At 39.9% G+C, this 16,408-nt stretch overlaps 1 protein-coding gene across 1 annotated transcript; it reads right to left on the reverse strand.

The window, feature by feature from the left end:
- Positions 1–1,634: 1,634 nt before the first annotated feature.
- gpr157 (G protein-coupled receptor 157) lies at positions 1,635–15,163 on the reverse strand. The gene is made up of 4 exons (XM_061903977.1): positions 14,636–15,163; positions 5,783–5,996; positions 5,514–5,708; positions 1,635–2,390 (listed from the first exon to the last, which is right to left on the reverse strand). Exons 1-4 carry the CDS (start codon positions 15,010–15,012, stop codon positions 2,181–2,183), a joined length of 996 nt encoding a protein of 331 aa, XP_061759961.1. The 5' UTR covers positions 15,013–15,163; the 3' UTR covers positions 1,635–2,180.
- Positions 15,164–16,408: the final 1,245 nt, after the last annotated feature.

Here is a 16,408-nt window from a genome sequence, read left to right on the forward strand (position 1 = left end):
GTCCTAACGTGTCTAAATGTTTGTTTATATGTGACGTAATAGCAACCCGTATTAGTGAGAAATGTGAAGAAAAAGAAAAATGAGAGTCTTGTCCTTCATTAGCCTAAATGACAAACTGATCACATCATACTGTTTGCACACTCTTCTTTTAGCTTTAATGAATTAGGAGGGCAGCAAGCCAGCTGACCAAATCCCTTCATGGAAGGTTTTTGCACGCTGAAGTGGCTTCAATGTCAGCCAAAACTCAAAAGTTGACACAATGGTTATGTTCCGAGGAGGAGAAAAGAGACGTCAGCATATGCTGTCATGACTTCTCCATTTTAGCGGACGTACTACTGCAAATGTTTGTGCATATTTTGTTGGGTATTCTTCATAAAACCTGCCCCAATGTGACAACTGTTAAAGCATAGTTTGAGATGAAATGGATGGAGAACCAGCAGAGCTAACACAAACAAGTGAACATGTGGTCAAGGGGCACCAGGGTTCAATGGGCTAAAAGCCCACGCTGGTATGCTTTCCGGCTGAAGCTAAATCTGGCTAACGGGACCAAAGGTTAACTAGGGTCAAAGGAGAAGTGAGGCCCACGATGGTCAAAAACAGACTGTGGCTGCAAGGAGGAAGGATGACATGTGATGATCGATCATAACAGTATGACCACAGAGGATGTTCATCACCGTGACACGTCTAAAACCATGACGTTGCAACACGACAATAGCAAAAGGGATTGCGAAATAAGGATCAAACACATCAATGGAATATTCATCTGGCTGGAATGTATTTGTGTTAGTGTCAGTGTGAAAAGGAACAAGCTATACTTTGTTATTAGACATTTTTTTGGCCTGTTTATTGGCCATGTCGGATTTGTGTACACCTATTTATTAAAATCAATATTTTTTTATTGCAAAGACAATTATTTTCTACATTTTTTATTACAGTGGTACTCTACCTTAAGAGTGTTTTGAAATAAGAGTTGTCTCTAGGCTAATTGTGATGCTTTAAGTTGCAAGCAAACATTTAAGTTACAAGCATTCCCGCCATTAGTTTGTGTAGCAAATGTCATAGTGAAACTCGTAAGATCAGACCAAACATCTGGTCTTACTCGCTAGCATTAGCTTATCGACACTGCTTTGTTTTCCAACCATGGGAATGTCGAAAGTGAGTGTGAGGGACAGTGCTGAGAAGGACAAGAGGATGATATTCTTTGAATTAAAGAAAGAAATGCTCAAAAATATGACCGATTGTGTAGTCGACTTTGCAAAGCAATTTGAGCGTATCACTGCTAGTCCACGCCACACTCGGACGTTAAAATAATATCTAAACGGCAGACATTTATCCATTAAAATATGGAAAAGCTGCGGATGGTGTGTTTGACGGAGAAGCAGCTGGAGGGAGATACCGTAGAAGTCTACTCTCCAAGGTAAATGCTGTACGTTTTTACATCATAAAAGTAATGTAGTTTTTTTCTTGCAATTTTTTTCATACAATATTTATTATCTAAAAGTTGTTTCCTTTTTAAAAGAAATGTTGATGTGAAAATTGTACTGTTCAATTGATTTGATTTCAAAGAGACAGTGATTTGAGATACATTTGTTAAGAGTTAAGAGCCACGTCACAGAACAAAATAAGGTCGTAAATTCTCTTTTTGTTCCTTCATTCTTTTATTTTCCTTCATTATTCCATAAACGTAATTCCATATTCCATAATGTACACCATGTACATCTTCCGAGTATTTGTACATATCAATATGAGACAGGAAGCGTAAAGTACAGTATACTGTTTTGCGAAACCATATTTTTCTTCAGGAAGAAGTGAACCTACTGAATATATTTTAGGCCTGGTGGGACTATCAATATTTAATGTTTGTCTTGTCAGAAAATGTCCTCACATCCCATTTGGGACCAAAACAACATATGATGTATGGCTCTCATGGCTTCATTCAATAACAGTGAGAGTAAAGGCACCTAACGGCTATCCTATTCATTTCTAGAACATGACCACACATACTGTAATGTTTGAGTTTATTAAACATAAATAATATGACATGGACTGTTTTCATTATTTTACAAATGCCACCGCATTCTTTAAAGGTTACTGTGGTGTGGAGTGCATATGGTATTTCCTATCATTTTCACAAGTTCGTCTTAATGTCCACTTTCTGTCCTTGTCAGCACAATCGAGCGTCACCTGTCAGTGGTTGTGGCGTCCTCTTTCTGGCCTGAGCTGTGTCTTCCCGGCAACAGCACCTGAGAGGCATCCAGTGCCTGCTGGCTCTCTGCTTTGCCCTGGCAGCAGCCGCAGCAGAGCCTGGCGAGGAGGCGCGTACGGACTGGAGCGGTGAACAACACAAACATGATGCAATTGGCTGCTCCCTGTGATGTGTTGCCAATACCCTGCCGAAAAACAACGTAATTTAATTTGCAATCAAAATATCCTCACGTAATCAATCATCTGATAAGGTTAGATAACAAGCTACATGTTAACCTGCTCAGTGGCCTTGCGGTTAGTGTCCGACCTGAGATCGATAGGTCGTGTGTTCAAACCCCGGCCGAGTCATACCAAAGACTATAAAAATGGGACCCATTACCTCCCTGCTTGACACTCAGCATCAAGGGTTGGAATTGAGGGTTAAATCACCAATAAGTATTCCCGGGCGCAACCACAACAGCTACTCACTGCTCCCCTCACCTCCCAGGGGGTGGTCAAGGGTGGATGCAGATGATAATTTCACCACACCTATCATTGGTACTTTAACTTTAGCTACCAAGCAAAAATCATAACGTACGTACATGTGAAACGTACTCATGTCACGAGGGAGTCAGAGACAGAGGGACGCTTCAAGCTTACCTCTCAAAAAAAACAAAAAAACTTTAAAATAGCAGAGGAATTCTCTCTTGCAGATTAGATTTTCCTTTAGTGATGAAGATGACATGCAGGAAACCCACAATAATGATACGTGTTTTGGGCCATATTTAGACAAATGTATACGTTAAGAGAAAACAATGCCCAAAACAGTAGTTTTTAGTTGTTTATTCTGTAAACCAAAATCCTAACTGCTATCTTGGTGGCTTGGATTAGTTGGTAGAGTGGCCGTGCCAGCAGCTTGAGGGTTCCAGGTTCGATCCCCGCTTCTGCCATCCTAGTCACTGCTGTTGTGTCCTTGGGCAAGACACTTTACCCACCTGCTCCCAGTGCCACCCACACTGGTTTAAATGTAACTCAGATATTGGGTTTCACCATGTAAGGCGCTTTGAGTCACTAGAGAAAAAGCGCTACATAAATATAATTCACTTCACTTTAGTATTCATCTAAGACGACCAACACAAATTTAGGAACACAAATTAATGTGAGTTGAGTTCATGAAAAGTTTTACTGCACAGAACCATTACCAACTCTTGTCACAATATAGACAGTTGCTGTTTTTTTACTGTAAGTAGACAAAATTAATAACAGTATAGGGGTGGGCCAAAGAAAAGGCAAACTAAAAATAAATACAGCGGGGTGAGGGGACCCCTAGACGTAGTTGTAGGATGTCAAAAATAAAAGCACACGCATATATAGCGCAGTGATTAAAAACAATACATTGGAGAAGACACCACAGTTGACATACTTCACAAAAAAGTCATAATTTCCCTGTGATTGTTATTCCAAAGCTAATGAAGATTTTAGTCAAATGAGGGTAATACAGGTTTTTTTTTTGGACCTTGTGTAATTTCTGAAAGACATTTCACCGGTTGGAGAGTTGCTGGTCACTAAACACTGCATGGATATAGCTGAAGAGTGGTCCACTCATGCGGCTGCAAAAATGCTCCGAAATATATACTTTCACGAATTAAAAGCAATTTATTGTAGGTTATATTTTGAACTATATTTAGACTTATTATTTTGGTTTATTCCTTCAGTAAAATTAACGTCAATTGTATGCATCCGTCCTAGGTACAAAACATTGGTGCCTCTCGCTTAGTTGTCCATACTCTTTCTATACACAACTGACAAGTGATACAGGTACCACAGTGTCATGACCTGCCACCTATCTTATTTGTGTTGCAGTGACTGGTTTCTGGGTCACGGGGCATGGCCACCTGCGTGCACATCATTTCCTCCTGACGACTTATGCTCTCCCATCCCTTCACTCAGCGTAGTCGACTTCCTGATAGTTCACCCTTTCAGTCACGTACATCTCCTCTGCTTTGGCTCCACACACGCTTCTTGTTCCTTGTGGCCCAGTCTTGGCCTTGTATTAATAGTTATTCTCCACGCCTTAAGTGTGAAATTTTTGTTACTCACACTTTAAGTGTGGATCCTTAGTTATTTTTGTCCTCATTCCTTTTTAAGTGCTATTTTTGTGATTATTTTTATTCATTTTTCTGCTCTACGTGACGCAGTTTGAGAATTACTTGTCCACCCCCCTACAATCCTGAAAAGAACAAGCGCTAGAAAATGGATGGATGGTCTAAATAATATACGTATTAAAGTGTACTGACGGAAGTATTTGATTTGAGACACGTCATTAATGGTAAAAATGAGATGGCTGAGGCTCATTTATTTGAGCAGTGATAATTAGGGACATCCTGATGTCTGGTCCCAATACAGTTTTTAGGCCTCAGGTCCGATCTGATTTTGAGTCCCGATCTGATACTTTGACAATATAACAGAAAATGCTTTTTCATCAAGTACTAAAGTAAACACAATAAGACTTTTTAAAAAAGTTTATGTTAATGTTCTTGGAATTTGCTAGTATTGTTGAAAATCAGATAATGTATTACATCTGTGGTGTTGAGGTTTCATACCATTTTTTTGTTTTTAACAAAAGCGGCTAGTGCACAATAACTAAACAAAAACAAAAACTACTATTGGCTTCGATTTATGCGGTATAGCTTGGTTGGTAGAGTGGCCGTGCCAGCAACTTGAGGGTTCCAGGTTCGATCCCAGCTTCTGCCATCCTTCTGCCGTTGTGTCCTTGGGCATGACACTTTACCCGCTTGCTCACGGTGCCACCCACACTGGTTTAAATGTAACTTATATATTGGGTTTCACTATGTAAAGAGCTTTGAGTCACTAGAGAAAAAGCGCTATATAAATATAAGTCACTTCACTACATTTAGAGTTCTCCTGTATCCAGAGACTAACTGCCTAAGTTTGTAAACAATAACAACACCAACAAAAAAAAGATGTAAAATGAGAGCAAGAACAATTTATATACTGATCAGATACTAGGTATTAATGGAATCGACATCTGGATCGATCACCCCTACTTTACATCGAACCTTTAGCGGTTGGCTTCTTGTTAGCCATTCCTTTTCCTCTAGTCCACCAGTGATAATGTTACGTGGAAGAAACTTGGTCATAGTGATGTGGATTAGAATCCAAGAAGAGGCTTTGTCATTTTTGTAAACAACTGTCGTAAACACACAAAATAGCCAAGTTGGATTAGGAATGGTTAACTGTGCTTAGGAGAGGACCCAGTTATCATTTTCAATGTGTATTTGTAGAGTTAGTCACAGAATTTCACTCACATGTAGAGTCACCAGCACAGGGTTCTGTCCGGCCGGCGATCCAACCAGCAGCAGAATGAAGCGTATTGTGCTCCAAATCCGCAACACAATGAAGATAATAGGGATGAGTGTTAGCTTCGTGTCTGCCATGGAGGAGTAGGAGTGCGATGGCGTCCTGTTGGCCAAGAGTGGACGGTACTCTGAAAGGGCCGCATGCTGAGAAAAGAGAGCAAAATATACATTAAATGAATGAAGGACTTTTACACTTGGGTTTCCGCTTTTGTCCTCACCGCTGTGTGGATGTGCCTCTTGATGAGGATGTATAGGACCGGGAGGGTGAGGTAAGCCAGGAATTCCCAGATCTTCCCAGTCAGGAGCATCCACAGGACTCGGTCGGGACTGTGGATCTTGATCCAGCACCAGCCCACGGACACCTCCGAAGCATTGTAGCCAATCTTGTTGAGGCACACGGCTGCAACAGTGATGGCCAGGGGAACCCCCCAGCTAAAAAATACAGGGTCGATTTAGACCGGGGGTGTACAAAGACGGGCCCACAGATCATTTCCAACATCCCCTAGCCCATTTTAAAAATAATATTACCAAAAAAAATATATATATGCAAATATATTTATTTTTTTTACATTAAAACTGTCGTTGCTCAAAAAATAAAAACGTATGTTCGAAAAAAAAACTGAAATCAGATTTAAGGTAAAAAATAATAATATTTATGGATAGAGTACTTATTTTAAACCCTTTTATGAGTCGCGGGGTCTTTTGAGAACTTCAGTCTAATTTTTTTTTATTTAAGGTCATTGTTCAACTTATTTAACTTTTTGCAACTCAACGGAAGAAAACGGAAATGCTGATTATCGGTCCTACTAGACACTGACACCTAATAATACCACCTTAACATTTGACAACCAAACAATTACACAAGGCGACTCGGTAAAGAATCTGGGTATTATCTTCGATACTTCGTTCAAAGGACTCCGGGCTATTAGTGATTCCCAGAGCCTAAAAAAAGTCTGCGGGCTATAGAGCGTTTTCTATTGTGGCTCCAGTGTTCTAAAATGCCCTCCCGGTAACGGTTAGAGATGCTACCTCAGTAGAAGCATTTAAGTCCCATCTTAAATCTCATTTGTATACTCTAGCCTTTAAATAGTCCCCCTTTTTAGACCAGTTGATCTGTCGTTTCTTTTCTTTTCTGCTCTGGCCCCCTCTCCCTTGTGGAGGAGGGGGCCACACCCACATCCAACGTTCCCTCTAATGCAGTGGTTCTCAACCTTTTTTCAGTGATCATGTACCCCCTGTGAACATTTTTTTAATTCAAGTACCCCTTTATCAGAGCAAAGCATTTTTGGTTGAAAAAAAGAGATAAAGAAGTAAAATACAGCCCTATGCCATCAGTTTCTGATTTATTAAATTGTATAACAGTGCAAAATGTTGCTCATTTGTAATGGTCTTTCTTGAAATATTTGGAAAAAAAGATATAAAAATAACTAAAAACTTGTTGAAAAATAAAGAAGTGATTCAATTATAAATAAATATTTCTACACATAGAAGTAATCATCAACCTAAAGTGCCCTCTTTGGGGATTGTAACAGAGATCCAACGGGATTCATGAACTTAATTCTAAATATTTCTTCACAAAAAAATAAATCTTTAACATCAATATTTATGGAACATGTCCACAAAAAAATCTAGCTGTCAACACTGAATATTGCATTGTTGCATTTCTTTTCACAGTTTATGAACTTACATTCATATTTTGTTGAAGTATTATTCAATAAATATATATATAAAGGATTTTTAAATTGTTGCTTTTTGTAGAATATTTAAAAAAAATCTCAAGTACCCCTTGGCATACCTTCAAGTACCCCCAGGTGTACGCGTACTCTCATTTGAGAACCAGTGCTCTAAGGTAAAGCGCCTGTGCAATTGCACACTGCTAACGCGTCCTCTGCGCACGGCAAATCTAGGCCGCACACAAAATCGAATAAAAAAATACGCGCATAATAGTGTACACGTCTGCCGTTGCTCACATGTGCGCCACGCCACATATGCTCACACATATGAAAAATTGGAGGGAAAATTGCCCACATATGCGGTCCTCTCCAAGGTTTCTCATTATCATTCCACTGGGTTGAGTTTTTCCTTGCCCTGATATGGGATCTCAACTGAGGATGTTGTGGCTTGTGCAGCCCTTTGAGACACTTTTGACTTAGGGTTATATAAATAAACATTGATTGATTGATTGATTCAAAAAATTATATTAATCAAAACCAATGTTGTTATGAATTGTTGACCTATTTAAGGCTCCAAATACTTCACATTATATATTGCATTTTTGAAAAATGTTTTGGGTGAACTGCGATGAGGTGGCGACTTGTCCAGGGTGTACACCGCCTTCTGCCCGATTGTAGCTGAAATAGGCACCAGCGCCCCCCGTGACCCCAAAAGGAATAAGCGGTAGAAATGGATGGATGGATAGGTTTTGGGTGAAATACTGCATATTTTGTGTTTTTGCAATAAAAAAAATATTTACTTGAGGGGAAAAAAGGGCAAAAAACAACAACTTTATTGTAAGGGATGTATCTGAAGTTGATGAAAAGATATTTATAAGTGTTGAAAATTATAATAAATATTTATATACAACTTCTTTTTTAACACTTTAAAGACTGAGACCCTTTTTGGTCCCGGGAACTTTAACGATCACCAAAATTGAAGAGAGCCCTAATGGTTTTGAAAATGAAAAATATCAAAATGGCCCCCACATGCCTTCATTTTTCAGTTAGAAAAGTTTGGACACACCCGTATTAAACTATGACATCATCACTTTTACTAATATCTTTTCCCACTTTTAAATGCCGATGGGCTTCAATACCCGTCCACATGTGATGCCATGTGACAGAACCGAGGCTGCACTGTTGTCGCCAAACTTCAAGCTGCCAAAGCTAAAAATACTGTATGTATTTTCATGTCAGAATGACAAATTGTTTCTATTAGCATCTTGCCGAGTGGACCAGCCTGTCTGTGCTTCTTGTATAAGCGGATAAATAGCTCTGTTGTAACACCCCAAATACAACGTCTCAGTATTCACAAAAGTTAAAATTTTACTGCAGATTCTGCAGTGAAGAGCACGCGGGGCCAAACAGATCGTAAACATAGTAGATTCATTGTTCGTCTCGACAAGATGAAGATCCTTCCTGTTTATAAGTATATCATCAATGTACAAAGTGCAATGAACTTTGTGACATGAAGTACGCTTTGTGAATAGCCTATAGCAATAGAGCAATGATTCCCAGCCACAGTGCCGTGGACATTAGTGTGCCATGAAATTATCTCTGAAAAATATTATCTATTTCAGAAATGTAATGTATCTTTGTTCATCAATCTATGTAAGTAAATTTTGGTGGTGCAAGATTTTTCTAACACAGCAGTACCACAATTTATGAGCTTCAATGGTTTTGTGATGGAAGTCTTGACTCATAACACTTAATTGAGATCAATTCAATTGGTGCTTCCCTCGACCCAACAGTTAAATTTTAAAATGCAACATGCTCTTTGAAAAGAAAAACAAACATTTAATTAATATTGTATAAAAACAATAGAATGTACTACAAACTACAGTAGTTTTATGAAGTACTGTAATAATAATGTACAGCATTCACCTCTTCTATAGTATCTCCTTCCAACTTCTTTTCCATCAAATACACCGTCAGCAGCTTTTTCATATTTTCTTGGATAAATGTCCACCCTTTAGATGTTATTTCGACATTTTTGGCTTGCTTTAGTATGGTGCAAACCAGCAGGGATAGGCTCAAATTGCTTCACCAAGTTGGCGACACGCTCAATCATGTTTTTGATGATTTGCTTCGTTACATTTACAAATAGAATCTGCTTCTTCTTCGCAGTACTGTACTTCACACTCACTTTCTTCCTTCCCATGGATGAAAAAACAAAGCTATGTCAATCTTTAGCTAAGACCAGATGTTTTGGTCAAATGTTACAGGGTTCACTGTCACTTTGTCTACGCCAACTAATGGCGGGGATGCTTGTAACTCAAATTGTTGCTTGCAACTCAAAGCGTAACAATTAGCCGAGAGACAACTCTTATATCAAAACACTCTTACTGTAAGTTGAGGTATCACTGTGTGTCAATAAAGCTGTTGTGGTTAGTTCAATAAAGTACAATATTGGTGCCAAATAAATATTATGTAATGTTGAATATTTGTGTTATATTGTTATTATTGTTAACATTTGTGATGTCGCTCTACTCATGTTGTTTACACACATTTGGACATTGCCAACTACTGGACTGGTATGCACATTTCAGTTTGCAAATTTCATGAACAGGTTTGCAGCCTAACATGGGTATTTTTCTCACTCTATTTTCTTATTTTGTATCTCAAAAAACTATCGGTGCATATTATTTTCACCCAACATAATTACTTAATTCACAATATAAGTAATGCTGTACTTTAATGAGGGGCGTCCAAACTTTTTCCATTAAGGTCTACATGCTGGGAAATCAAGAAAAACGCAAGGGCCACTTTGATACATTTTGTATATTTAAGAAGCTAAAACCAATGCAATGAACATCAGAATATAATAATATTTTTAGCTTTGTTCTTTTTTATTTTGTTTAGCTTGACCATGGGAACAGAATCATACAAGATTACATCACATGTTCAGTTTCACATTTCAGCTAGAAAAAGGAGAAGGGGGAGGCAGATCTTTTTTAATCCTACAACTTCTCCACTTCCCAGCTATTACTAATACTTTCGTTCACTTCCCAGATAAATATATACATAATATATCACATACAGGGACAAGCGGTAGAAAATGGATGGATGGATGGATGTATAAATACGTAAATATGTAACTTTACATGAATAAAAAGTAAAATCATAATAATGATAATAATTAGTGTTGTCAAAGTATGAACTATTTTGTCTGTAATTACCTCATAATTAATCTCCAGTTTACTCATATATAAGTAAATATAGTTGGGTTTTTTTTAATGTTCAATAAGTGCACGCTAGACGGATCATTTTCAAGGGTTTTGTCACTGCGCGGTCTCGAACTCTCAATTTTCCCGCAGCAAGATCCTCCAACACTCTGTCTGGCCGCATGCCAGGAGACGCCCCCCTACGCGCCGAACGCTTCACGCCCACGCTTCGCCGCAGCTGTAGATTGTCAGCGATCAGCGCACCTTGCAGCAATCAGGAGGACAGCATAAAGACAAGTCGCTCTTCGGAACCTACGCCGGAACGTCGTTAACGCTCAGTAGTAAGCATATTAGGTATCTGGCTTCCCTCTTGTTGTCCTCGCCCTTGTTCTCCGTGTCCTTTTGTCTTTTTGACTGATGTACAGTATTTTGTCTCCCTCGCACTACCCGCCTTGTTCCATGTCCTCGAGCTCTGTGCCCCGACCTCCATCCGGATTTTGGACTGCCTTCCTCGATCCTCGACCCTTGCCTGGACACGGACCTTGTTGCTTCTCTCCTGCCCTCAACCACTGCCTGGACTTCCTTTGTGCCTCGCCCTCTTGGACTGACAAAGAATTCATCCACAACACACGTACAACATCCTCTGGTATTATTTACACGGTTAATTCCACACTTAATCCTGCAACCAACACGTAGAGTAGCATACACCTCCCACATAATCAAAGGTTACGATAAACCTGGTAACCTGAGTTTCTTCGTGGTGTCATCTCCTTCCACCCTTCACGTACATAACATGTTTAATAGTATCAACATCGGACTGCTTTTTTAAACAGCTCAACACTTTTACAGACACACATACTCTTTCATTACCATTTCTGACACAGGCTTACTTTGAAAACAAACTTACTACAAATGTCAATTAAAAAAATTGCCTGGCTGTGCCTGTCTGCATTTTCATGACAGTTGGGGCATGCAAATGTTTTGGAAAGCCTCCTCCCTATCCCACAATATTGATCGATTGCATATTTTGGGGCACTCACACCTATTTGGAAATGTTGTTGGTTGTAGGAGTTTACAATGCTTTATCTGTAATACTTTTTATTTTGACATCCCTATGCATTCATTACATTTTCAGAACATGTCAAGGGCCAATAGAAAAAAAAAAAACAGCTGCGAGACAAAAATGGCCCCTCAGGCCCCACTTTGGATTCCCCTGCTGTAATGTGTATATATATATATTACCAGTAGCCTTCCTTAAGATACACGGGGGGCACGATGCTGTAAATTGCAGGTGGTAGCTTGTTTCCCAACAGCATTTTGTTTCTATTAAAGCTAAAACTGCATTTTAAACTATTACATTGTCTGAGGTTTTGTTTTTTAAGCAGGTATTGGTTTTAGAACAAAAAAATTAGATTATCATGATGTTTGGAACACAAACTACCGTACGTTTTTGCCAATAAGCCGCTTAAAAAAACGGTGCGGCTGAGTTATGGAATTGTCTTCACCAACATCCATAAAATTTTGTGTTCAATAGTGTTCATTAGACACAAGCAGAGACACTGAAATTGTGCACTGGTGACATCATTTACCATGACTTTAATATTTAATATCTCTAAAACAAACATAGCAGAATCAATCATTCAAATGGTAAAACGAATGAGACTATTTTGCTATCAGAGGCTAGCTGAACTTTGATATGAATCTTTAATAACCCAGAAACAAAAAAACAACAATTTCAACGGCACAAACCAAATCACCAAATGATTGCAGAACACGACGCATGCTGCAGCTCACTGCTCCTCTCACCTCTCAAGGGGTGAACATGGGGATGGGTCAGATGCAGAGGACAAATTTCACCACACCCATTGTTTGTGACTGTCGTTGGGACTTTAACTTTAACAAACCAGAACAAAGGAATGCCAAAATGTTAATGTAATTTGGATTAACGAAGGGGCTGGCTAAATTTAAATTGCCTTTATAATATTTAACAAATCAAAAACGAAAACAGTAAAAACTACCATTTCAATGGCACAAACCTAGCACAAACTAATCAGACAATTGTAACTAAGTTTTGTGTGTCCTGTGGAGAGGGTGAGGGATGTTACTTTTGGAAATGTGAAATGTTATCATCTCAAAAATGAAAGCATAACAATCAATAACTTTTACTGCACAAACCAGCACAAATGAATGATAGTTTTCGCCTTCAAAAAAAACAACACTGCTTGTCCTGGTCCGATAATATCCATTCATCCATTCATTTTCTAGCAATTGTCCCTTTCGGGGTCGTGGGCGGCGCTGGGGCCTATCTCAGCTGCATTCGGGCGGAAGGCGGTGTACACCCTGGACAAGTCACCATCATCACAGGGCAAACACAGATAGACAGACAACATTCACACTCTAATGAATATTTATCGCCAATCAACCTATCCCTAGGTGCATTTCTTTGTTAAAGGTAAATACCAAATGATAGTCACACGTACACACACTAGGTGTGGCGAAATTATTCTCTGCATTTGACCCATCCCCTGAGGAGGTGGGAGGAAACCGGAGTACCCGGAGGGAACTATGCAGTCACCGGGAGAACATGTAAACTCCAAACAGAAAGAGCACGCGCCCAGGATTGGGGACGGCGTGGTGAATTTGGGAGACTGGCCGTGCCAGCAACTTGAGGGTTCCTGGTTCGATCCCCACCTTCTACCAACACACATCCGTTGTACGTAAACATTACATCCGTTAAGCAAGACACTTCATCCTTGCTCCACAGTACATGTCATTGAATTTGATTTTGCATATTTTAACTGACACTCTAATACTTAAACAATACGCAATTAACAGTATGACATCCATCCATCGATTTTCTACTGCTTATTCCCCTTGGGGTCGCTAGTGCCTATCTCAGCTACAATCGGGCCAAAAGCGGGGCATGTTTGTTTAAAATGTGTTTTACTGGGTGATGTTTGGGCGCTGTGTAGAACATAAAGCTGTTTTTCTTATATCATGTGAGATTGGGTATCTTTAACTCAATAAATTGTCAAACATGATAAGTGGACATTTGTTTAAGGTCCATTTGGGGTCTATTGGGACGGCGTGGCTCAGATGGTAGAGCATCCATCCAGAAACATCTGCCATTAGTGCAGTGGTTCTTAACCTTGTTGGAGGTACCGAACCCCACCAGTTTCATATGCTCATTAACCGAACCCTTCTTTCGTGAAAAATAAAATGTTTTTTTTCTCAAATTCAAGACAAAGTTATGTTTTTTTTACTGGTGCACAAAATGAACAGTGCGTGAACATCATCTTGTTCAAAGAACAAAACCAACACAGTGCATGAACTCATAACAAATTAAACACCTGTGAATCAGATGGAAAATTAGAGGGAACATTGTTTGGGGGTATCCATATGTGGAGAGGCGGAGCAGCTGGTCCGACAGAGCGGCAGGGCACGCTGGAGATGGCAGCAAGGAGGCGGAGGATGCGAGCGAGCGGCGAGGCGGGGCGTGCCGGGAGCGACGCCGCAGTAAAGTTCAGGTCTGTGGATCGCACACCGGGACACAATTAATGTATCTCCTAACAATGTATAAAAGGGGAGAAGGAGGAGAGAACGAGGCAGAAGGAGTCGGAGAGCCTGCAGCAACGGATGAAGAGCGGAAGCGAGAGAGAACAAGACGGCGACAACGAAGACTTCGACACGGAGGAGCGAGGAGCGGGAGCGGCGACGGTGCAAAAGACTTTCTTTATTGCAAAATACACAAGAGTCAAACCGGCAAAAGCAATGTCCTTCCTTGGTGGTTAGTGGAACCCGCACGACGACGGCAAGAGAATGTCACACCATAATACAGCGATAGGGAGAAGTTCTTATTGATACGATGAGTCGGGTGTGTCATGAACTCCGCCGAACCCCTGAGGCCAACTCACCCAACCCCTAGGGTTCGATCAAACCCAGGTTAAGAACCACTGCATTAGTATGTGAATGGGTGTGTGAATGGGTGAATGTGTAAATAGTGCTTTGAGTACTATAGGTAGAAAGGCGCTATACAAGTATTAATAATTCACCATTTATCGAACCCAGGACCTTCGTATTGTGAGGCACACGCACTAAAACTCTGACAACCGTGCTGCCTGGTCCGATAATATCTAATTTCGCATCTGGCAACGCAATTTTTTAAAGAGACAGTAGCACTCTTTTCACTTACCTGATCAGGTGGAAGAGCAGTACCATGTTGTCAGCAGCCCTTTGATTGGACTTTACGATGAACATGTACAAGTAAACAGCAATGGCTACTGTCCAGAAAAAGGAGCTAGTATTGGCGAAGGTGGATATCGCTCCTTGGGCAACGCAGTCCGGCGAGTCGGAGCCGAACACTCTCCATACTCCGTAGGCGTACGAGACCGCAGAGAGCCAGTCGGCCACTGAGAGGAAAAGCAGCAGTTTTCTCGGAGTGCTCCTTAAATCTGGCAAACTAATATAAGTGAAGATGATGAGCGACGAGCCTAGAAAGGACAGCGCGCACGAAGACAACACCACCACCTGTTCGGATAAGTACACCACTGTCTCGTTGTGTTCTGCCATCTTTTTTTTCCCGCCTAACTACACTCCAAGCATGTTCGCAACAACAAAAAAAAAAAAAACTAGCTAAACTTTCATGGCGGCTTTCACAACTAGGTGGAATGTATCCGCGTCACTACAAGAAAGTGAAGTAAATGGATGTGTGTGTTTTTAAAGGCACCTTCCGGCTCACTGCTTCCTCCTCCTCCTCCTGGAGCTGAGGTCACAGTCAGCTGGTAAGTGGGGACATCAAGGCTATTTTGGGAAGCAGAATTTAACATGGTCACTAATAATCCCAAAACGTGTTTACCCTTCAGCTACAGGCCAAGTAAGAACAGCAGTCTTATTTAACTAGTTAAATTATTGGTGAGTTTTCCGAAAAAAAAACCTCAAAACAAACGCTGAAATGGTACATCATTTGGCCCAGTGGTTCTCAAATGGGGGTACACGTAGCCCTGGGGGTACTTGAAGGTATGCCAAGGGGTACGTGAGATTTAAAAAAAATATATTCTAAAAATAGCACAATTCAAACATCCTTTATAAATATATTTATTGAATAATACTTCAACAAATACAACTTAAGTTCATAAACTGTAAAAAGAAATGCAACAATGCAATATTCAGTGTTGACAGCTAGATTTTTTGTGGACATTTTCCATAAATATTGATGTTAAAGATTTATTTTTTTGTGAAGAAATGTTTAGAATTAAGTTCACGAATCCAGATGGATCTCTATTACAATCTCCAAAGATTGATTGATTGATACTTTCATTAGTATATTGCACAGTTCAGTACATATTCCGTACAATTGACCATTAAATGGTAACTCCCGAATAAGTTTTTCAACTTGTTTAAGTCGGGGTCCACGTTAATCAATTCATGGTAAAATGAATCTAGATGGATCTCTATTACAATCCCCAAAGAGGGCACTTTAAGTTGATGATTACTTCTATGTGTAGAAATCTTTATTTATAATTGAATCACTTTTCACTTTTTAGTTATTTATATATCTTTTTTTCCAAATAGTTCAAGAAAGACCACTACAAATGAGCAATATTTTCCACTGTTATACAATTTTATAAATCAGAAACTGATGACATTGTGCTGTATTTTACTTCTTTATCAGACCCGTTGCTTCCCTGCTTGGCACTCGGCATTAAGGGTTGGAATTGGGGGTTAAATCACCATAAATGATTCCCGTACGCGGCACCGCTGCTGCCCACTGCTCCCCTCACCTCCCAGGGGGTGATCAAGGGTGATGGTTAAAATGCAGACAATAATTTCGCCACATGTAGTATGTGTGTGACAATCATTGGTACTTTAACTTGAACTTTAACTTTATCTCTTTTTTCAACCAAAAATACTTTGCTCTGATTTAGGGGTACCTGAATTGAAAAAATGTTCACAGAGGGTACATCAC

The sequence above is a fragment of the Nerophis ophidion genome, linkage group LG06 (genome assembly GCF_033978795.1).
Source record: "Nerophis ophidion isolate RoL-2023_Sa linkage group LG06, RoL_Noph_v1.0, whole genome shotgun sequence".
Lineage (NCBI taxonomy): Eukaryota > Metazoa > Chordata > Actinopteri > Syngnathiformes > Syngnathidae > Nerophis > Nerophis ophidion.

Coding starts and splice junctions, on each gene's coding strand:
- gpr157 (XM_061903977.1), bottom strand. CDS start 15,012: ATGGCAGAACACAACGAGACAGTGGTGTACTTATCCGAACAGGTGGTG. Junction 5,709..5,782: donor AGAGGCACATCCACACAGCG/GTGAGGACAAAA, acceptor CTCTTTTCTCAG/CATGCGGCCCTTTCAGAGTA. Junction 2,391..5,513: donor CTGTGCTGGTGACTCTACAT/GTGAGTGAAATT, acceptor GTTTTTCGGCAG/GGTATTGGCAACACATCACA.